General features: G+C 37.3%; 1 protein-coding gene across 9 annotated transcripts in view; it reads left to right on the forward strand.

Moving 5' to 3' along the window:
- ADGRV1 (adhesion G protein-coupled receptor V1) overlaps positions 1-24,525 on the forward strand; it is a 591,098-nt gene that overhangs the window by 266,202 nt on the left and 300,371 nt on the right. For 8 of the 9 annotated variants that reach the window (XM_045033568.1, XM_045033570.1, XM_045033575.1 and 5 more), the window contains 4 exons: positions 1,731-1,980; positions 2,499-2,638; positions 4,381-4,541; positions 14,424-14,524. In XM_045033568.1, the coding sequence (XP_044889503.1) occupies positions 1,731-1,980; positions 2,499-2,638; positions 4,381-4,541; positions 14,424-14,524 (652 nt within the window). Of the gene's footprint in view, positions 1-1,730; positions 1,981-2,498; positions 2,639-4,380; positions 4,542-14,423; positions 14,525-24,525 lie in introns of those variants that run through there. The other variant, XM_045033591.1, reaches the window with a different exon arrangement.

The following is a 24,525-nucleotide window of genomic DNA, read 5'->3' on the forward strand; positions in this document are numbered from 1 at the left end:
TGAGTGTGGTAGAAGGGTGTAGATATAGGAGATTAAAGTATCAGGGGGAGTATAGTTATTTCCCAGACAGATGGGCCAGGAATTTGGCACTGTAGTGTCAAAGCTGGGTAGAGCCAGTGCATGCTAGATAGGTCTCAGTATCCCAAGGTAATGGCATCCAGGATGATGCTGATGGACTAAATCTCATTAGATTCCAGGGAGAGTGGGCAGAAGGTATGCAGCCATGTGGCCGCTGGTCTCAGCGGCATTGTACCAGGGCAGGGGCTGCAGCTTTTAGCTTAGAGTCACTGGTGAAGATGTGAGAGGCTGAATGAGGATATTAAGAGATGAGGTTTTGGTGAGCTGTTGTGAAGGTGTGGGTGGTTTATATAGCTTGAGATGATTTAGGAGTCCTGTACAACAGGGGTCTAGAGCTTACGTGAATGACTGGATTAAAGATAGATATTTGAAGGCACTGATTCAAATGTGGTAGTTAAAATTATGGAAGATTTTTTTTAAGAGAGAGAATATAACTAGAGAAAAAGCCCTCCCCTCCTTTCCTTTTCTTCCTTAGATCTTCTATTTAAAATTCTCAGCTCCATCTCCCAGGTTAGGGATTTTGACAAGGCATCATTATCTCCATTATTTAATTATACATACTCTCTGCTTGTTGTGGCCCATATAACTTTTAACATTTAATGCAGAATTTTTACCCTAAAATCATAATATTCTCCAAATTTTTTTAGGCAGGTTTCAGATCTGATTCATCTTTGTATCTCTTCTTTGTAACTATGATGGGTCCAAGACAAGATTTATTACATTCTTTGGGGGTTAAAAAAGATTGGAGGGGCCAGCCCCTGGGTGGCTCAGTCAGCTAAACATCTGACACTTGGATTTCAGCTCAGGTCATAATCTCATGGTATCGAGCACTGCATCAGGCTCTGTGCTGTCAGCGTGGAGAGAGAGCTTGGGATTCTCTCTTCCTTTCTCTTTGCTCTTCCCCTGCTCATGCTCTCTCACAATAAATAAATAAACAAACTTAAAAAAAAAAAAAAAAGATTTGTAGGACCCCTAACCTCCTCTCCAGGCAAGGATTCTCATTTAGTAAGTCTGAGATGTGATTTAGAAATCTGTATTTTCAAACAAGCTTCCAAGTGATTTCAACACACACTGAGGTTTGGAAGCACTTTCACTAAGCCCATCTTATGCCTAGGGTGTTTAAAACAGAGTTACTGAATGGATAAAGATCCCAGCTCTAGGCAGTTTCTCTTATCAGTCACACGGTTGGATTTGAAATGCTCTGATGGAGCAGAAAGAGATGAGGTAAACCCTTGATGAAAACGTGGCTCTGGGTGTATAAGGTTTACAATATTCTTAAATAAAGCAGAGGTTTCAGTTTAATGGTGCACCCTTTCCTCAACCCATTCCACCAATGCTGATGTGACTAACACAGAAAAGACACAGATTGTATCTGATATCCGTGAAATAGCTCTCAGCTTTCTAAAACCTGTGGTTTGGATTACAAGGGGAATCAGGAAAAGGATGCCGAAAGTTCTGTGGAAAACAATCCTTCCTGACAGTTAACCATAAAAGAACTGAAAGCACATTGTCTTTACTGCTTCTGGGTTGGTAATGTCATGGTTGTGCTTAAAGAACAGAGCCCCTGTGTAATGCATTTTAACAGATAGAAGTGCATATGAGTACGTAAATGCGTGCCATTTTTTTCACAGCCTTTTGCTTCTCTGTTACAGAAGCAAGACCATCCTTAACAGTTGCCCCTATTTGTCCATACTGGCTCTTCACTGGTATCCTCAACAAATCAATGGTCACAAGTTTGAAGGAAAAGAAGGTGATTATATTCGAGTTCCAGAGAGGTTATTGGAGGTTCCAGATGCAGAAATAATGGCTGGAAAAAGGACTTGTGAATTAGTCCAGTTTACAGAGTATAGCAGCCAGCAGTGGTTTATAACTGGAAACAGTCTTCATGCCCTGAAAAATAAGGTAATCTATGACTTAAAGAATTCTGTGGTTGGAATCTGATTTTTCCTTAGTAGACACACTCCTCAGAATGCATTTGCTCGATCAGATTTGTGGTCAGGACTGCACATGGTGAGCTAATTATGAAACATGTCCCATCTTCATGAACTTATTTGTAGAATGTGCAGTCTCAAATATAGTTGGAAATAGCTCCTTCATGTTTTCTTGAGGAAAATATATATAGTGGGGAAAGTGAAAAATGTAGCCTTCACTAATATTATATCATATTCTGTTCCCCACTCATGATGAAGCCAGACAGTTAAAGTGAGCATTGTCTGCAGAAGATGGCTCGGTAACTCAAGTGGAGGTAAAATGTTTGCAATGAAAAACTAGTCAGATTCCCTGCATTCCTAAGTAAGCTAATTATTTAAGTAGTGGCAGTAAGCAAGTGATTTAAGTGACTAGGAAAATGAATCAAAGTTCAGAATTGATTTTTCCTTTGATTTTAAAACACCATTTTTCTGTCTTTTTTGTCCTTACAGGTACTATCTTTGAGTGTGAAAGGACAGAGTTCACAACTCTTGACTGACAACAATGAAGTTCTCTATAGGATTTATGCTGCTGAGCCCAGGATTATTCCCCACACGTCTCTGTGTCTCCTTTGGAATCAGGCTGCTGCAAGGTACTTAATAATTCTTTAAAATAAAAATTCAGTCCTTCCCCATTCTACCACCGTTGAGCCCAATTTTTGTACTGAACATACAGGGTAGCCTCAGGTGAGACTTTAGAGTGGAGAAAAATCCCTGCAATAAAATGACAAAGCAGCATTGGAAATTGGCATTATGCAGGTAGCAAGTGTAGCCCAACAATTTAAAGATGTGTTTAACACATTACTTCTTTATTATAACTGCTCTCATTGGACCTAGTGTGAGTTCTGCTCAATTCACATAACCTTCCTTTGTTTATTGGTTAATTTGTTGGGCAGGAAAGGAGATTTTTTTTTTGCCTCTTCCATCTGGCTTATAGTTCTGAATCTGATGCTCTGTGTTTAGAGGAATTAGCAGGAATTTATAATTCTAGTCCACATGTGGCTTAGAGTACATTTTAGAATTAAACCATGCACAGGAATGAGAAGAAGAGAATGATTCTTCTGTAGAATCTCCTTGGCCTAGGGCCTCCAGTTTCTGAGCAGTTCTAATGCCTGAAGCTCCATCAGTGCTGTAGGGTCAGGCATGGCTGGCCCAGAGGGCTTAGTCACTAGGCTCTATTTATTTCTGACTTTCACCTGCACAGACTAAAATTCTAAATACATTTAACAGCTGTGTTGGGTAACTGTCCTCCAAACAGCAAAATTCTGGTTAGTCTTTTTCTTTGTGTAAAAATCTTTTAGTTGAAATTTTGAATGCCTGGTGAGAGATCTTAAACTTAATACATAGATACTGTGCCATCCTTGATACATAACTAATAATGAATGCTTCAAACTTGAATCTGCTGTTGTGGCTAAGAAGTTTTATGTCCTTAGAAAAGTAAAGGATTCAAGAGGCACTATCAAAGGGAGGAGGCTCAACCAAGAGTCACTGAGGAATGATCACAAGGCTTGGCATCTAACCCTGTATTTGCTGTAATCATTACAAAGTTCTTGTGTTAAAAGCCAGATATTATAGAAGGAAACTTTTGAAAGAATGCTGAGGAACATTTATGAAATACAACTGGCTTCAAAATTTAAACAAAAATGAAGAAAGAAACGTAGAAAATCTTTTAAGTAATTTATGTGGTTCAAAGGAATTGGGGTGCCTGGGTACCTCCTTAGGTTAAGCAGCTGACTCTTGGTTTTGGCTCATGTCATGATCTCACAGTTCTTGAGTTCGAGCCCCACATTGGGCTCCAAGCTAGCAGTGAGGAGTCTTCTTGGGATTCTCTTTGTCCCTCTCTCTGCCCCTCCCCTGCTTTAGTGTGCATGCATGCTTTCTCTCTCTCTCTCTCTCTCTCTCTCTCTCAAAAATAAATAAATAAACAAAAAAAATGACAAGGATTGTTTGAAGAAGGGTGAAGACTACACACGTAGTGGCTCTGTCCATCTTTTGGTATTTTTGAATGCTAGGGAGGAGTGCATCTGCACTTGGGTGTGTTTGCTTTAGATTAAGTGCTGGCACTGCTCTCTTGAGAGGACTGGCTGCTTTGGTATCAGGAATGCTTCTGCAGGTTTGGTTAGTATTTAGGCTGCTTCTTGGGGTATCTTGTGGGATCTGTTGTGTCATGTCTTAGACAAGATATTCCCTCCAGTGTTTTTTTCTTGAAAATTGGTATGCTAAATGATTGAGTAAAGAACACTTAAGTTCAGTAAGTTACTTTTACTTTAAAAGCCATCTCAATACCCTAAGTGTTGATAAAAGAGCAGTAGTGACCATTGTGTTTTTGTCCTAGCTGGTTGTCTGACAGTCAGTTTTGCAAAGTGGTTGAGGACACTTCAGACTACGTGGAATGTGCCTGTTCATACATGTCCATGCATGCGGTCTACGCCGAGACTGACAACTTATCTTCATACAATGAAGCTTTTTTCTCTTCTGGATTTATATGTATCTCAGGTCAGTTGTGGTATTTTAGAGTCAATAATTTTGAATATTTATAAGAACGAAAGTCTGTTTGGGGCGCCTGGGTGGCGCAGTCGGTTAAGCGTCCGACTTCAGCCAGGTCACGATCTCGTGGTCTGTGAGTTCGAGCCCCGCGTCGGGCTCTGGGCTGATGGCTCAGAGCCTGGAGCCTGTTTCCGATTCTGTGTCTCCCTCTCTCTGCCCCTACCCCGTTCATGCTCTGTCTCTCTCTGTCCCAAAAATAAATAAACGTTGAAAAAAAAAAAAAAGAATGAAAGTCTGTTTTCCCATGTTTGCAAGATGCAAACATACTATAATTCATTAGTACTAGGGGGAAATGAATTTTACCATTGTCTTATTCATTAATTCATACAGTGGGTATTTATGGAAGGCCAACTTGGTACTGACATAATGAATAACAAAGGTATAATACAAGATACAATATAATAATGTAATAAGATATTATAAAGAACAAGACAGTTCCAACTCATAAGGAATATACAAGACAGTGTGAGATAGAAGCTAGATAGTAGGGAAGAATAGGGGCACCTGGGTAGTTCAGTTGCTTAAGCGTCTGACTTCGGCTCAGGTCATTATCTCATGGTTCATGAATTCGAGCCCTGCATCGGGCTCTGCACTGACAGCTCAGAGCATGGAGCCTGTTTCGAATTCTGTGTCTCCTTCTCTCTCTGGCCCTCCCCACTCACACTCTGTCTCTCTCTGTCTCTCTCTGTCTTTCTCAAAAGTAAATAAACAGTAAAAAAATGTTTTTAAAAAGATAGTAGGGAAGGACATAGTTCTTAGTGCTATGATGTAGAGGGCTGGTTCTGCAGTAGAATGTCAGGATTATATGAGACATAATATACAGTGTTTGATGTGGTCTGACATAAATTATAAGCATTTTGTATTTTCATTAAAAAAACAAACATAGGGATGCCTGGGTGGCTTAGTTGGTTAAGTGTCCAATTCTCGGTTTTGGCTCAGGTCATGATCTCACTGTTCGTGGGCTTGAGCACTGCATCGGGCTCTGCGCTGACAGTGTGGAGCCTGCTTGGGATTCTCTCACTTCCTCTCTTCCTGCCCCTCCCCTGCTAATGCTCACACCCTCTTACTCAAAATAAATAAATAAACTTAAGAATAAAAAAACACGCATACAACCTATGAGCTGTGAATATACTCAATCACTTTGTTAAAAAATAGTCTTTCATCTTTTACATGTAGAACCCTTTTCTGGCAGGAATAGGAACCTCACTGGTATTAATGCCTGTCAAACTATTTACCTGTACCTTAATTTTTAATAAGTATAGAACTTTTCTCATTTGCTGTATTGATTATATGGGCAGGAGTCTGAGAATTCCTTTAACTATATTTCTCTTCCCTACCCTTGCTTATTCCATGCCCTGAGTCATCTTTTACAGCCCCCTGCTGCTTCTGTAAACAGTGTGTTATACAGACAACTAGGTATAGAAGCCAGATTCCCTGGGTTCAAATCCTGGTTCTGCCAGTGGCCAGGTGTGGGATCTGGGGCAAATTAGTTAGTTTCTCTGTATACCGAGGTTTCTCTGCCCATAATATATGACTTTAAAGTGTATTAATATAATAGGGTGGTAAACATACTAACTCAGAAATTTCTGATCTCCTACTTTAATAATGTTTTGTTTGTAAATGTGATTATTACTACATTTGTGTCTTTTTTACTTGGTATGGAAACAGTAATCTTTATTATGAAACTTTTGTGGAGGTAGACACAAGTAATTAATTAATATTCTTTGTCCTGAGGACTTAAAAATCTTTCCATTATAATGTCATTTTATAAGAATATACATTTCCCTTAATTTATGTTAAGTTTAAGTCTAACATATTCAATGGCAAAAGCTACTTTCTTATTCTTAATAACATCTTTCATAAGGATAACATTTCTTGCTTGATAGATTCTTCCAGGTCCACATAGTTCCCAAATCAGGTGGAGACATCCTACTTGATTTTATTGCTAGTATATTTACTGAAATTTCATAGACATAAAATAAAGCCAAAAGGTAAAATGCTGCAGTAAAATCTGGATGTAATTTTATATATTTCCTTAGGGACATAAACTCAAGTGCTGCTATGACCCACAAAATCCCTTGCTTGCTCTAAGTATTGAACATCAAAACAGAGTTTTAAAAACTAAAGAGAGAATATTATTGTGATTCTGTAGAAGACTAGCAGGACAATAACATATTTCCTAGAAGAATTATTAATAGATATTTTTTCCAATTCAGTCTAGAAAAGAGTACATAGATTTGGTCATGTATTTGAGAACCAATACCTGAATATTAGTATTTGCTTTTATTACTTTTCACTTAGAGTCATATTTGAAATTATTGGGTCTTTCCCCCTCTGTCCACAACATATTTTTTTAATGTTTGTTCGTTTATGTATGTATGTATGTATGTATGTATTTTGAGAGAGAGTACACACACATGCACACACAAGCAAGGGAGGGGCAGAGAGAGAAGGGAGAGAGATAGAATCCCAAGCAGGCTCTACACTGTCAGCGCAGAGCCCCATGTGGGGTTTAAACTCATGAACCGTGAGATCATGACCTGATCCAAAATCAATATTTGGACGCCTGACCCGACAGAGTCACGCAGGCACCCCTGTCCACAGCATATTGTAATGTATACAGCGTGTTCTGGAGAGCAGGAGACATAAAGTCCTGTGTTTGTATCTGTTTCTACCTTTATGGGAGGGAGGTTTCCACCTATCCTTCTGATGGCCCCCAGGAACTAGAGATGAGAATTTTGTGTATCTTACATACACATTTTATAATTTATGCCAGACCCTATCAGAAATCCATCTAAATTTGGAAGCAGTCTGACCAGCTCTTTTCATGAAACATGCCAACATACAATTACATATGAAGTAATAAATCCTTTAAGCCGGGACGGATCACAGTGTTTCTGTTTTAGTTCTATATGTCTGCTTACTGCACTCCAGCAGAACACCTTAAATGATCAAAGTGTGTGAAATGGCCATACAGGCCAAAAAGTTTAGTAATCTTCAGCTTTGGAAGATGAAAAGATGAGGGTTTATATATACCCGTGGCTTTAAAAATTGTAAACGAGTTTAACAGATTCCAAGAAATTAAACAAAGGTTATCTTTTGAAGCCAAAAAGATAGGACAAGTAAAACATAAATGTGCACTTAGGTGTAACAGTATGAAAGTCACTTGGAAAGGTGACTTGGAAGAAATGCAACTTAAAATAATGTTAGATAATGATGCCATAACACCATAATTTTCAGAGTGTACTTGTTAAGGAACCTAAAGCATGGTTTGAAGTACATGGTACTATCTGGAGAATAATGTCAAAGAAGCCTCTCCTGCTTCTTGTAAGTCTGTTGATGTTGTAGTAGGATAGACTATTGGATTGGAATCATTCTGATTTTAACTTTAAATACAATTCCTGTGGCCTTGGGATCTTAACAATACCTGTAACATTCCATAATCCATTTCAGTTTTAATATCAGTATGTGAACTAGGTCTTACGTGATGCACTTGCTCTTAAGTCTCCTGTGTTTGGAGGGCTTTTAAGCTGAGATTAAAGATGAATTACAGACTTCACGTTTATTTCATTGTTCTTTTTTTGTTCTCTTACAGTGGAGAAATCATTTAGCACGTTAAACTAAAGCTTTCCCTTTTACATGGGTAATGGTTTTATTTACTGTACAGATTACTAAGTATATACGTGTCAGCACAATGTCAATTTTTCAGTTAAGGAACAAAATAATTGTCTATAAATTGCTAAATAATAAGACAGGATAAATAAATCAGTACAATCCAAAGTCCTTTGAAGCATGCTTTTTCTTTTGTCCAAGGTATATTAAACGAAAGACTATTCTAGTTATGCCTTTTATGTTTTACAAGCTGAAATTCTGATAGTTTTTCCAGAAAAAAAATACCTTTACCATATGCCACCCATTCATTTCAAAATACTTTTCAAAGTTAGGGATTAAAAAAAAAAATTTGTGTCACATTCTTCCAAAAATATCAAGCTTATATTCACTGTAATCACTGTCCTAAAATAGCCTTATGATTATGGGGGAAGGTATATCAAAACAGCTTCATTTTAACTATCAAATGGAGGAGTTACTAACATGAATAGAAAACAATAAATAAGAATCTTTTTAAAGCCATTTGAAGAGAAAGTTGCAGATAGTGAGTCAGAAAGCTTAGTTTTAATTCTGATATGGCATAAAAATAGTGGATTTCTCTAGACATACAGGACATATTTAAGATGAACTTGGCGCAAGTTAGCAGAAAACAATTCGAATTTCTTAAATAAATAAATAGAGTTCAGGGTGGAGTAATTCAGGACCTCAGTGGTGTCATCAGAGGCCCACCCCCTTCTTGTTTTTCTGTATTGCTCTCCTCAAAGATTTTGTTTTCTGTCTTGCCCTACATGGTCTTGAGCTAGCCGCAACTCTCAGCATTGCACAAGTGTCTAGGCTTGCCAAAGGAAAAGCACTTACTTGATCTTGTTTTAAGAGCAATGAAAACTTCCCTGAAAACCATCCAGAATGTTTTCTTGCACATCTCTTTGCACAGAATTGTGATCTCTGACCTTTCATAAACCAGTCTGTGTCTGGGAGGAGGTACAGGTAGAAATGTAGAGATAAGGTGGGAGAGCAGCAAGTAACTACCTTTTTCAACACTGTGTCTTCGTTGCCCAATACAGCCCCTGATGTGTAGCAGTTTATAGTTAGTGGTTAAATTAGTAAATAAATGAATATATGTTGTTGATGTGACATCCTCCAACAATTACGTGTTCTTGTGACTATGTAAGTCAACATCCTACTTTGAAGTCCCAAACCTTCTCTCATTTTAGCCATTTTTAATAAAAATTCTTCTGAAATACAGCATATTCTTTTTTTTTCCTTTCACTCAGGACAGGACATTTAAACACAGCACTCTCCAGTGTATCTTGCTGCAATGATCAAAATGCTTTGCACTGTCCAATATAGTAGCCACTGGTCACATGTGTTATTGAGCCTTCAGAATATGACTGGAACAAGTGACTGGAACAAGTGAAGAACTGAATTTTTCATTCGATTTAATTTTAACTAATTAAAATTAGATAAACACATGTGATTATTGAACCTCTCAGGTTTAACACTCTGATTTTCTGGAGGCTAGTCTCCTGACCCTCATCCCTCTGTAAGAAATCCTCTCCCCAAACACATAGAACTTGTGTTCTCTAAGGTGGTTCATATTGACTTTTGTTGAACAGACAAAACTTTTCAGGCTTGACAATTTTGTTTTCCTGCCTTTAGCTTATTAGTAGCAGTAACCAAGAGGCACCATGCTCAGAGGAGAGAAATGTGGGAGTCATTAGAGATGAGCCACAAGAATTAAAAAAAGGAACAGTTACAGCTAGCATTAGGTGGGAAAATAGAAAAAAAATGAAGGTAACAACCTAGTAATTGATTTAATAATGTATAGTGAGCATGTGGTTTTGTTGAGATTTATCCATAGAGAAGATGGAGACAGATACATAGGTAGATACAAAAGTTATGGACACTTAAAAGAAATTTCATGGCAAAAAACATTGATATTTAGATCAGTAACTTGGAAAGTGTATCCTATTCTTTTTTTTTTAGTTTTAATTTTAATTTTTTTAAATTTATATCCAAATTAGTTAACATATAGTGCAACAATGATTTCAGAAGTAGATTCCTTAGTGCCCCTTACCCATTTAGCCTCCCCCGCCACAACCCCTCCAGTAACCCTCAGTTTGTTCTCCATATTTAAGAGTCTCTTCTGTTTTGTCCCCCTCCCTATTTTTATATTATTTTTGTTTCCCTTCCCTTATGTTCATCTGTTTTGTCTCTTAGTCCTCATATGAGTGAAGTCATATGATTTTTGTCTTTCTCTGACTAATTTCACTTAGCATAATACCCTCCAGTTCCATCCACGCAGTTGCAAATGGCAAGATTTCATTCTTTTTGATTGCCAGGTAATACTCCATTGTATGTATGTATATATGTGTATATACATATATATATATATATATATATATATATATATATACACCACATCTTCTTTATCCATTCATCTATCGATGGACATTTGGGCTCTTTCCATACTTTGGCTATTGTTGATAGTTCTGCTATAAACAAGGGGGTGCATGTGTCCCTTCAAAACAGCACACCTGTATCCCTTGGATAAATGCCTAGTAGCGCAATTGCTGGGTCATAGGGTAGTTCTATTTTGAGTTTTTTGAGGAACCTCCATACTGTTTTCCAGAGTGGCTGCACCAGCTTGCATTCCCAAGGTATACCCTATTCTTAAGGGATGTCAAATGATAGATAAGTTTACTGGGTATGCATATCTATATACAAACATTATGTATGTTTATACACATTATAAACATTCCGATATTGTGTAGCTCAATAAAATCTTTGGTCCAGTTTGATGTTAGAAAAACAATCTAGTTAGTTCATTAGAGTTTTTCTTCTCTAAATCAAAGATTATCAGTGTTACTTTGTTAAGGGTAATTTATCTTTTCCTTCACTTTCTAATAATATAGAAAAGTCATTTGTGTTAGGGAACTAATTAATAGCTCTTTTCCAATTGAGTATATAACCTACATTGTGCTAGGAAAAAAAGTAAAGGAAAATTATCCAGTTAGCTGCTTGTTATTTCCGCATAATGGCCAAGGAGTCAATTTTCTAAAAAGCTGTTTAGCGTACCTTTAGGTAATACCTGGAATTGTTACACTTTATTATTTTTTTAAAAACATTCTATTTATAGTTATAACACTTTATACCCTGTGATTTACATGTTGAATTTAAACCAAACATTGTTATAACTTAAAAAAAGAAACGACTGACTTGTAAATTTAAATCATGTATGCTAAATGCAGCTTTTTGATATCAGATAAGAAAATAAAAGTTAAGTACTTAGCATATAGTGCTTCAGGAACTTGAGAACTGAAGCATGCATTTCTTTAAATATAAGATATTCACCAGCTTTCCCAAGGCCCGTCAAGGCTGGGGAGCAGGCTGCTTGAGGTTTTTTAGCACCATTCTTCTTCCCTAAATAAAAAATGCATCCAGACAACTATCATGCATTATAGTTCTAGGCTAATAGAATCTAGCCCATTTTTTTACCACTGGCTTTGAATCCTGGACTACCACCAGGTGTCATGCTAGCATTTTAATTGCAGCTCATATACTTAATTAAATATTCTTGAGCTGGTCAAGTTTAACGGTACTAAATTTATCTCATGAAAAGTGAATATAATGGAGAATTACCAAGTTAAGGGAAAAGGCTGTGAATAAGCTCTTCTTGTGATCTAGAAAAAAACCAGTTGACTCATGTTTATTTCTCCTTTATCCACCGCTAATCCCCTTGCCTCACATTGTTGGCATCTACCACAATAAATGTACAGTAAAGCACATATTTGTGATCATGTGGCTTATATCGAAATAAATTTGCAAGGCCTTGCTTTTAAATCAGTTTATTACACACACACACCAAACCTTGAGTTTAAACTAGCTTTGATCACCATAAGAAATTCCTGGTGAACGTTGGTGAGTTCAGAGCATTAGCTTCAGTAGTTTATAGACTAAGTAAAGATGCAAAGTCAGGCATGACACTGCAGTTTCTGGATACTCTGTGTCCCTGTGTGGGTGGATCTCGGAGGCAACCTGAGACCTGCACACCTGCCCCAGAACACCCTAGAGCAGCCTTCCGAAAAATGGATTATGTCAGATTTCTTGGCCAAATTTCTAGGCCAAAAGCTTTGTCTAATGCAAAGACTCACTTCCTATGTGGAACTTTGTCTAGCTTATTAAAATCTAAACACTCTTATTAAAATCTAAACTTTACCAAAAGGAGTTAGGAGAGGCATTGCTGTAAGGAATACTACTAGTTAGTCATCAGCCCCCTGTGGGCACTTTGCAGAGGCCCAATCCACTTAGGCCAACATGTGGTATATTTTAAAAGTTTGCTCCAGGGGTGCCCGGGTGGCTCAGTCGGTTAAGCATCTGACTTCAGCTTAGGTCATGATCTCACAGTTCGTGGGTTCGAGCCTCACCTTGGGCTCTGGTGGCAGCTCAGAGCCTGAAGCCTGCTTCGAATTCCGTGTCTCCCTCTCTCTCTGCCCTTCCTCCACTTGCACTCTGTCTCTCTCTCCTCAAAAATAAACAAACATTTAAAATATATGTATAAAAAAATAAAATAAAATAAAAATATATATATATGTATAGGGGCACTTGGGTGGCTCAGTCAGTTAAGTGTCTGACTTGAGCTCAGGTCATGATCTCATGGTATGTGGGTTTGAGCCCCGCATCAGGCTCTGTGCTGACAGCTCGGAGCCTGGAGCCTGGAGCCTGCTTTGGATTCTGTGTCTCCCTTTCTCTCTGCCTTCTCCCTCTCGTGCTCTGTCTCTGTCTCTGTCTCTGTCTCTCTCTCTCAAAAATAAATAAACATTAAAAAAAATTCTTTAGGGGCGCCTGGGTGGCGCAGTCGGTTAAGCATCCGACTTCAGCCAGGTCACGATCTCGTGGTCCGTGAGTTCGAGCCCCGCGTCAGGTTCTGGGCTGATGGCTCGGAGCCTGGAGCCTGTTTCTGATTCTGTGTCTCCCTCTCTCTCTGCCCCTCCCCCGTTCATGCTCTGTCTCTCTCTGTCCCAAAAATAAATAAACGTTGAAAAAAAAAATTAAAAAAAATAAAAAAAATAAAAAAAATTAAAAAAAATTCTTTAAATATATGTGTAAATTAAAAATAAATTAAAAAAAATAAAGTTTGTTCCATAACTTCATAGAAGATAATGGAAAGCAAATTTAAATAAATGCAGCGTCTCCTGTTTGTAAAGGAGGCATTAATAAATGAGGTTCAAACTATGTTAAAACTACATGCAAATGATATGGCAAAGCAGCACATACATGCCAATTGTCACGTTTTGATGTTCTCACACAAAATAACTCTAGCAAAGGTGTGAAGGATGAAAAGGCTTAAGTGAAAAACCAAATGGGTTACTATTTGAAGCACATTTAAATTCTAGAACAGGAAATATTTAAAAAATATGTATATACTCTGCATTTAAAACATGGCACTAAAAGAAACTTATAGATACGAATTGCAAGATAAAAGATTTGTTGGTTAATGCTGAGTTTCTTTGTATTTTTTTTGGTGCCAAGTTTCTAATCATCCCCTTGAAGTAGTGTAAAGAGATGAATTCAAGTACATTTAAAGAAAATAAGAACAGTTTTCTTTACCTCACTTAGAAATGTAGATGTCTAGGTTAATGTCATCTCAGGAGGAAAGAATACATTTTGTTCTTTGGTTTTGGCACCCAGTAGCATAAGGTTACTCTTAAAATTCATAATTACCACTGTTGTAATTACATAACTATTCCTAGTAGATAAAAAGGGAGTAATTACTAAGCCCGAGTTTTGTTAGTACTATTCACAATTTTCTGCCTGAAAACTCCAATTCACCTCCCTAAATATCTCTATTTAGCCAAGCCACCTGTTCTTGGAAAATTAGATTGGAATTTGATTCTTTTCTTATACAGTAAAACTTGTCTAGTGGAAACATAGAAAAACAGAAGCGTAATGAAGTTATTAATCTGCTTAATTTGTGCTATCTTTTTGGTAAGGGAGTGAACATGTAGCTGTTGAAAATTAACGTTGCCCTTTGGCCCTAATTGCTAAGATTGTATATGTCATGTAAAATGGAGTAGATTAAAATTAAAATATGATCGTTTCCATGCTGTGCGGCATGGGAAGATTACAGGCCTTATATGCTTATCTGTTCCAAAGAAGTTTGCTTCGCTACTGTTTGCTCATGGATTGTAAACCCACCTGTGAACGTTTTTGTTCTTGCAGGTCTTGGCCTGGCTGTCCTTTCCCATATCTTCTGTGCCAGGCACTCCATGTTTGCAGCTAAGCTTCTGGCTCACATGATGGCAGCCAGCTTAGGTACACAGGTAAGAAGGCCTGGGGATTTCTACCTTTCACAAGAGGTTCATGTTTCTTCTTCTGTGATCCTTAAACATATGAGCAAAGTGTAATCTCATTGTAGCTGAAGTAAGCTTGTTTAGTTGTATAGCAAGGGAGGGTGGAAGACTGTGGTAAGAGGAAATGACAGTATTAGGACCTAAAGTGTATTTTGTGAACTGTTTTATACAGGGGTACCTTAATATCCTCCCTTACAAGAAAATAGCTGCTTCTTATCACAAAGCATTATACTCTCAATTTATATGTGATAAATGTATTACTGATGTGTGCATGTATTAACATTAGCATATTTTACTTAATCTGTTTGAATAAAATATGCTTTGTTACAAATTCTTTTACATGGAGGGCATTAAGATGATATGTATTTTAAAATATCTGCTAATATTTTATCTTTGACCCTTGAACATGAGGGTACAGGGCACTGACTCCCCGTGCAGTCACAAATCTGCATAGAACTCTTGTCTCCCCCAAAACTTAACTACTGATAGTGTACTGTTGACTGGAAGCCTTACAGGTAACATAAACAGTTGATTAACCTGTGTTTTGTATGTTGTATGTATTAAATGCTGCATTCTTACGCTAAAGTAAAGCAAGCTAGAGAAAAGAAAATATTATTTAAAAAATCATAAGGAAAATGCATTTCCAACACTATATACTGTATTTATTGAAAAAAATCCAAATTGTAAGTGAACCCACACAGTTGAAACCCAGGTTGTTCGAGAGTCAACTGTATTTTGTGTGGTTTAATATTATAGAACACAGTTTGGTAGAACGTTCTTTTCTGAAAAACTACTCAGGTTTTCTCTTGCAGAAGATAGAACATGAAAAACATTTCGTCATCCATTAGCATGAAGTTTAAAGCACAGTTTAAAACACAGAAAACAGATCAAAAAATGAAATTAGATGCCTTTTCTGTCCATGAAGTACTCACAGTCTAGAACAGTAGATGTATAGATAAGTGCAAACATGGACTATTTGCAAAGTACTGTGTGAATGTAGATGATGATTTAATTTATTATTCTGTGAAAGTCCAGGAAGTCTTCATATAGGAGGTGGTATTTGTGGTCAGACTTGAATGAGAAGTTCGTGCAGTTTGTTGATGAGGGGAAAGGTGGGCACAGATGTTTGTATAAGCAAAGGGGGAAAGGCATAATCATATCTACTTGAAGGCTGTAATTACAGATCCGGACAGTAGGAAGACATTATACAGTATTATTATTGAGAGAACTTTGTATTTATTTTATAAAGTAAAACTTACCCTTTTCTAGGTAGTTGGGGCCCTTCTGGAGTGCAAAAAAATACTGTTTCTTGATTGGGTGCTGCTGGTTATATGCATATGTTCAAGTTATGTAAATTTATTGTGCTGTACACTTAGGATTTCCATGCTGTGTTTCAGAGTGCTTAAGGCATTTTATTGAACTCTAACAGAAGTTTTTAAAATAATACTAGTAGAGGAGCTGAAATTTAAGATGGAAAATTATCTGAGATATTGGACTCCTATTGTCTTTTTTTTTATTGTCTTTTTATTGTCCTAGGAGTGAAAATGGCATGTGTAAATTTCATAACTTTATTTGGGGGAACAGTTAAGTGCTGGATTCTAGGCAGAGGATTCCAGATTGCGTTTTTAAAGTACCTATGAGCTTTGGGAGGTAACAGCTGTTACCAAAGGGGGGCTTACATTGAATTTGACAAGGCTATTTATATTGCCTTGGTAACCTATCTTAGCTGTCTGATCTTGCCTTTGCTTCTTGTATGTAAGATCTTAGAAAACCCGCCTTCCATAATTAGAGTTTACTTGGCTGCATTCACCACCCACTCTGGTGATTTTTTGGCAGCAGAATTTGTACAAGTCTTAATTATAGCACTGTAGAATTACAGACAACTCTTCAGTGTCCTAGCAGACAAATTTGCTCATGTCTGGGGATGTGAAAGAAGGACCCAGGATTTATATGTTGGGACACTGCCTTCTGATTCACATTGTACTTAACATTAATTTTAGAGAAGAAGGTTAGTCAAATCCATGTTTTTTGGTTTATTTTTAGAATAGATGAAGCATTGTAATATTCTGTAATATGTAGCTTGTGACATAAAATATCTAAAAAAAAACATTTCCATAGTTTGTAGGAAGAATTGGTGTATTATTGATAAAGTACTGTTGCCTCAAAATGGTTTACCTATCTACTTTGATTTTTTTAAATACCGTTTAAATTTGTTTTAATGTTTACTTATTTTTTGAGAGAGATAGACAGAGCATGAGCAGGGGAGGGGCAGAGAGAGAGGGAGACACACAATCCGAAGCAGGCTCCAGGTTCTGAGTGGGCAGCACAGAGCCTGACACCGGGCTCGAACTCAGAAACTGTGAGATCATGACCTGAGCTGAAGTCGGATATTTAACCGACTGAGCCACCCAAGCGCCCCATAAATACCCTCTAAATTAAAGAGAATAGTTGTTTCCCTGAAAATCTTTTAGCAAAGGCTTTTTTAAATCCTCAGACTCTCCAAAAAAAGAAATGAAGCTGACTGCAGGAACTTGGGCTCGCTCTTTCTGAATTTTAAAATCGTATTGATGTCTCCAGTTACAGAATCTTGCCAATGGGGGTATTCCATTTCCAACCTCAGATCTCTCATTTGGAATCCTCCATCAACATTATGTTGACATCCCTAGAGTGTGAGTTTCCTCTTGAGAAGTCTTCAAAAATACACTTTTGGCCAGTCATTCTTTGGCTAAGAGAATGAAACTTTCCTTGCTGGCCTCAAGTGTTTGAGTTACAAATACTCAAATACAGGTCAACCAAAAGCATTCAGTGTCAAATCTTTATTGCTTACCTAGAATGAGATTGAATGGCCTTTGTGGGAAAGGGAAGAATGGAAATGTGATCATCTTTGACTTCCTTTTGTCATTGTAGGTCAGTCAGTGAGCAAGTTATCCATCAAAATGTGCTCGTCTGGCTCTACTTCTCTGCTAGAAACATATGTAAAAATATATATTTATATTATTTATATCTATACATTAATCTGGTTTGTCATTCTAGCATCTTTGAGAATCATTGACTATAAACTACCAGCAGGTGGCAGTAGAAGATTTTTTTTTTTTTTTTTTTTTTTTTTTTTTTTTAATGGTTTCAATCCCTAGCAAAAATGGAGTTCAGCAGAAAACTTGAGAGATGTTTTTACAGTGCTTCCATGACTGGGCTAGAGAGTATTCTTCTGTAATAGTAAATGTACGTTTGTGGCTTCTTACCATTGTCTTTTTATTTCTTTTGTTCAGAATTATACTAAATAAAAGTGTAGGATACCATAAGCAAGGTTCTGCATCACTAGCTTAGAATATATCTTTGTGTCATTTATCACTTATAGTTAAATTCAGAGGCAAAAGATTGTTTTCCTGTTTATATTTTTGCTGTGGAAGTTTTAATAAGTCCGTTATTTATATAGAAATATCTGTTCATTGAAATGTTGCAGGTAGAAGTTTTGAGATAAGATCTCTTTTTTCAGTATTATTTATTTAAAAAATAATATGTATTTTTCTTCAGTGCCAAGTTAAAATGTCTCGGTTACCTAAAAGAAGATTACTAAATGGCAAGAAATTGTGAGACCATTCACTTCAAGTATAATGTGAAGAACAGCAAACAAATTTTTATGGTATTGGGTGATATTTCTCGGAAAAACATCTAATTATATCTTTGGAATTTTTATCTTAGAATCACATTGCCAACCCATGTGTGCCCTGATAAGGCTGGTAAACAACTAGGACAAAGGACAAGTTTGCAGTTCAGGGTTCTCAGTTCTGGGGGTTCTGTCAGGAAAAGCAATTCTCCAAATCTAAAAAAAGCACAGAAATTTTCTCATAGAAAACATGATAAGATAGAACTGCATTTACTCTCTGGTTGGTAAACTTAACAAAGGGAAATACTTGGTTTTTTTCCCTCTGTTTTTTTTGTTTGTTTGTTTGTTTGTTTATTTACATGGCTTAAGCACATATTTTTAAACTGAAGAGTAAATTTGTCTAGAAAAAAAATGTATGTAAAAATGATTAAATTTGTTGGCCAGTCTATATATTATCTGAATTCAGAAGACACTAAATATCTGAGAATTTTAAATACTTAAATTAAGTTTTTGGTGGCCATTGGATGTGCAGGAGTTGTAACTACTTAGACATTTTCCTCAGTAAAGGACAAGGGAATTGCCTTAAAATTCAGAAGCTTGTTCTCTGGCATTTAGCTGAAGATGGGCTATCAGTGTTTGTCCAGTTTTCTAATTCTGCAACATTTGGGGTGTCATTTTGCCATGTCATTTTGTTTTCCGGGTAGAATGCTGCCCAAATATTCCTGCCAACAGGTTCTGCTTTAATGCTGAAATGTCCTTTTGGTTTGAATATATAGCATCTTTGGGACTCTAAGAATCGTTGATTACAATGTGAAGGAAGCCAGAAGCCATGTGTAAACTCTCAAATACAGGTTCCTTCTGGCTGCTACAGGGCCCGGTTTCTCCCCTTACAGCTTCCCTGTTTTGTTGAGACTGCCAGCTCAGGAAAGCCATTGTGTGTGCAGAGTCTGAAAATGCATATCTAAAAAGTATATTTGTATCAATTAAAGCAGAATGAGACAAATGACAAATTATAAAGTATAAACTAATCAGAACAGATTTTTGTTTAGTTGGAAGTTTGGGTTAGTTACTTACTCACCAGAAGTAAGTATTATTTCTGCTTTGTTACTAAACAAACAAACAAAAAGAAACAAAAAAAAAAAGTAAGAATTGAAGTACAAGGATCAAAATTGGGTCTCGCTTTGAGGATTGGGAACTTGAGAAACACAAAGGGTCGTTATCCAGTAGAACATTTGTGATTATATGCTAGTGCATATGTAAGTAGATCAGAAATGTGTTTCTTAAGCTTCATTGTGGGCATCTTATTAAAATTCAGATACTGAACCAGTAAGCCTGGGGTGGGCTTCTAGATCGGGCTTGTTAGGAGATTAGATTGACCATATTATGACCCAAGTGCATTTCTGGTTGTTGCTGTTGCTGCCACTGCTGCTGTTGCTGTTATTATTGTTATTACCAAACCCACACTGTCAGCCTGTCTTCCTTACTGTGAAAAATTATTTAAGAAATGACATTAATTAAATTTTTACTTTCATTCATAGTGTCATTGCCTTTTAAACTACTTACAAATGCTTGTCTTTCCTTCTGGAAGGAAAGACTACTGCTGCTTTTTTCTTGTTTTATCCTCCCCTACTCCATCCCTAAGTACCCAAAGGAAAGGTACTTAGACAAGAGAACTAATGTCCGACTCAGAGTACAGACTATGTTTTTATTTTGGTCTTTCTCATAGCATTTCATACTTGGCAGAACTTCTCAGTGTTGTTTTTGGACATAAAATAAACCACTAGAAAGAAAGTGTAGCCAGTCCCTCCCCAATTCTTTCTTCCCTCTGAAGACCTTGAGTGTACCCCCATTTAGATGGTATTGTGCCCCCATTTAAATGGTATTAAGTATGTAAGGTTTCTATTTTTATTTTTTGTCCAAAAATTTTGTATTCAATTGTGCCTTGTCTTCATGTAGAGATTAAATGGTGACCATGAATAAAGAGTATTCCGTACCCAGATATGAATATATATTTAAGTTGAATTTATTATGTATTTGAGTCTTAATTCAGGTGTGATCCTCAATATGGCCAGAGGCTTAGCACATTCATGACTGAATGCCCATTCCATTGTCCACTAGTGAAATTAAAACCAAAAATTTGAGTAAACTCTCCTTATCCCAGGTGAGGATCATCATTCATCTATAAAGTCAACCACTTGGAACTCATCTACCACATGCACAGTTTTGAGATTGAGATTATGCCATGGGAAATTCCAAGCAAGACATGCACGCATGAATTATGTAAATGACAGTCTATAATAACAACCTCATTGTAAGAACCAAGTGTGTATGTAGGTCTCTTCTTCTCTAGTGTACTGTATAGTATTCCATAAGCTATCAACAGGGGGCCTCAGCTTGAAAGTCTTCATGTAGCAACGTAGCCAACCAGGTTGTTGAAGGATGTATGAGATGTGAAGACTTAGAATGTGCACATTCTAGGAATGGGAAGGAGAAAGAATAAAGGCATGGAGGTTATAACGGACCTGGGCGTTCCACTCAATCGAGGCCTGCCCATGCGCCCCTGCACAGGAAGAGATAGATACACTGACTACAGGCGAGATAGTTTCATATTGCCTGAGAACCACGGGGAGCCACCTGTGGAGTTAGTCCAAAAAGGTACAGTATGAAAGCGGTGTTTTTAAGGATTAATCTGGCAATTAGGGATTAAATCAAAAGTGAATTAAAGTAGATGAGAAGGTGGAATTAGGGAGATTGGTTTAGAGAAGCTGGGTAGGGCAGCTTTTACCATTATCCAGTTGTGATGGGTTGTGAGCTGGGACAATGGTAGGGGTATTGAGAACCAAAGGAAGAAATAAGAACTAATAAAAACACCCTGTTTTGCTTTATGAAAGCTTTGAAATCTTCTTTTTTTATAATCAATAAAAAGAGTGCATTGCAAATTTTATTTAATTTAATAAATGCTAATATAATACCTGTTAAGTATTATGTGAGGTAAGGATTATGATATAGGTACTAATATTACTCCTTTTTTACAGACGAGGCAGTCAAGGCAAAACGAATAGAAGTTACTTGCCCTGGGTCACATAGTGGTGACAGAACCAGTAATTGAGCACAAGCAGCCACGCTCCAGTCCTTGCCTTTAACCACTATGCATACTGCCTCATAAATCAGGAATTAATGAGATTTACTCTGTCACCAAAGGAGGTAGATGATTTTAAGATAACTGTGGAACTCGTGGTTTCATTTGACTTAAATAGAAAAAGCTAAAAGGTTTAATAGATGGGATACATGCAGTTTGCAGCCTTAGGGATTTAAAGTTGCTATAGCACATTTAAACCAGTGGTTCACATATTACCTATATAAACATGAAATCTTGACACTGGAAAACAGGTTCTATGACACAGGTTGTGTACCCATGATTATAGAATACACATAGCTAATGTCATTAAGGGCTTGCCTCTATGGCACTGAACTAAGTGATTTACACGTATTGCCTTCTTGTTGTAACTACCAGACGAGCTGGGAGCTGCCATCATTCTTATTTTACAGATGGAAAAATAGGACTAAGTTTTGTTACCTGTCTTAACCTTCATTGGTAGAATGTGGCAGCTGGAAGAAAGATTCCAACTCAAGGCAGCCTGGCTCTGAAACCCATGTGTTTAAAACACTGTGCCATGTGGAATGAGAAGGATCATTAGGAGTGGATAATTAAAGCACAGTTAAAGTTTCTGAAGCCAAGGAAGGGAAAAAAAGATTTCAAATGGAAGGACTGAGCATCAGTGGGAGATTAGTCCTCAAATTTGGCAAGAACAAGGTCCCTGGAAACTTGGAGAGAGAGGATGAACATGAGACGTAAAAAGTTAGGGAAGAAAGGGGTAGGGAAGAAATGGGACAGGCTGATTCACACCATACCTGAAAGAAGTTTGACAGTGAAGGAAGGGGGCTGTCAGGGTTCAGGAAGGGGGAGCCATTCAGGTGCCTCTGATCATAAAAAGCTTGCTGAAGGGAAGGTGGACCCTGGGACTTCCAGCTACCACCAGCCGAAGGACAGATTTCTCCCTCTCCCACCCTACCCTCTTGATTGGTATTTTCCTCCTTTGAAAAAGAGCTTTTTTGAAAGAAAAAAAAAGGTTTATTTATTTTGAGAGACACAGGGAGAGTGCATGTGCTGTGGAGAAGCAGAGAGAGGGGGAGGGAGAGAGAATCCCAATGTGGGACTTGAGCTCACGAACCATGAGATCATGACCTGAGCTGAAACCAAGAGTCGGACACTTAACTGACTGAGCCACCTAGGGCCCCTGAAAGAGAGCTTTTTATAGAAGACTGATGAAAGGGTGATAAAAATTAGTACATTTCTCTTTGGTCTGTGTTTTTATTTATATTTTTTTATTGCTTTGAAATGTTTTACGCCTAAGGCAAGTGACACCCTGCTATTGTGCCTAACCTAATCATGTTACATCTGGGAGATTAGAGCTATAGTTTGAACTCCCCCCTCCCCTATTTCCTGAATCCAAATGTCTTTGATGACTTTATATTTTGGGTATTATTACTGAATTTCATGTGAATCTGCAATCAGTTGTGAAGTCAGTTTGTAACTAGTGATTATCAAATAGTTTTATAATCTTTTCTGCAACCAAAAATGTTAGCATTATGTTATTCACAAGTGTGTGCTTTGAGGGATTAAAATGATATTGGTATTCAGATGAAGTGAAACTTGAGTATCAATCCAGGCATTGAATTTCAGAAGAAATTATATATTTTATTTTTGCTTTCTTCTTGAGTACACGTTTTCTTTATGCATCAAATTTTTCATTCTTAAATATTTAAATAATACAATCCAGCCTTTTTTCAGCATGCTTTCAAAATTCAGCTCAACCATAGACTGTTCTCACTAAATTGAAAATAAGTGGATGCCGAAGATACAAAAATAGTATCATGGTCACACTACTGGGAAATTCAAACTTTCCCAAGTGCTGAAGTAGCAAAGCAACAGAAAGAGTGAGTAATATTCTGAATGAGGCTACAGTGACATTATCATGTTTGCAACATGGCTTTTGTTACTAGGAAAATTTGTGAGGCAAATCCAGAATTTACCAGAAAATACCAGTTTGGAATCTTCTATTACAGCCTCAGAAACATAAACTATCCTTGACTTTTTAAAAGCCTTCTTTTGATATCCTTAACTAGGGAAAATTGGCATCTGAGAAAAATCGTTTTTATGAATATTTAGTACTGGCTGTAAAGAACTTTAACAAATATGGAGTGTAGGGGGAAGAGTCCCAGTTTTGGACTTAGAAGGACAAATGGAGTAATATCCTGAGCTGTATCAGAAAAATATTTGGAAAAATAAGAATGCCTGCCTTGCAGAGTTGTTAAGAAGATAATAGATCATGTTCAACAAGCTGGAAACGCAAGGCCTGAGAACAAGGGAGCAGAGGAAGGTGAGGATGGTCCCTGCTGCTCACTGCCGGGCAGAGGCCCTTTGCTTCAGCTCTGAATCGAACACTCCCTAATGCCTTCGGGAGCACCGAGCGCCATTTTCTAGTCCAGAGGTTTTCTTAAATCAACCGCAAGGGAGGTGACAAGTTTTTCAGGCTCACCCCCTTAAAATAGCCCTCTCTGTCTTGCCTGCTGCCACACTTCTCACTGTAACTGTCCCGGAAAGGCTTTGCTGTTGGGCCACATTATGTGTATGCACTGTATTAATTTTGCTTTGTTTATATTTTTTAAATGAGCTTCCCCCCCACCCCCCGCCCAGTCTTGAGTGTTTCCTAAGTTCTTATGTCTTTTTTGCTTGTGTTGAGTTGTTGAAACCTTAAGAACTGGAGACAGATGTGTATGTGTCTTTCACATATATATATATATATATATATATATATATACACACACACACACACACACACACATACATACATATATATACATACCTATATATATGCCTTTATATATATATGCTTACATACATTTATGGTTTTTAAATTTTTTTAATGTTTATTTTTGAGAGAGACAGAGACAGAGTGCAAGTGGAGGAGGGGCAGAGACAGAGAGGGAGACACAGAATCTGAAGCAGGTTCCAGGCTCTGAGCTCTGAGCTCTGAGCCCGATGTGGGGCTCAAATCCACGAACCACAAGATTGTGACCTGAGCTGAAGTTGGACACTTAACCAACTGAGCCACCCAGGCACCCCTATGCTTACATACATTTAAATGGGCATCCATGTGTCTTTTAAAAATTATATATGCCTTTATATATAAAAAATATAAAATACATATATTTATATATTAGTGTGTATGTAGTGTGAGCTTGTGCACATGTATGTGTATACATTTGACATTTGAAATAGGCTTATATTTAAAAAACACAG

Source organism: Felis catus, chromosome A1 (genome assembly GCF_018350175.1).
Source record: "Felis catus isolate Fca126 chromosome A1, F.catus_Fca126_mat1.0, whole genome shotgun sequence".
In the NCBI taxonomy this organism is placed as follows: Eukaryota; Metazoa; Chordata; class Mammalia; order Carnivora; family Felidae; genus Felis; species Felis catus.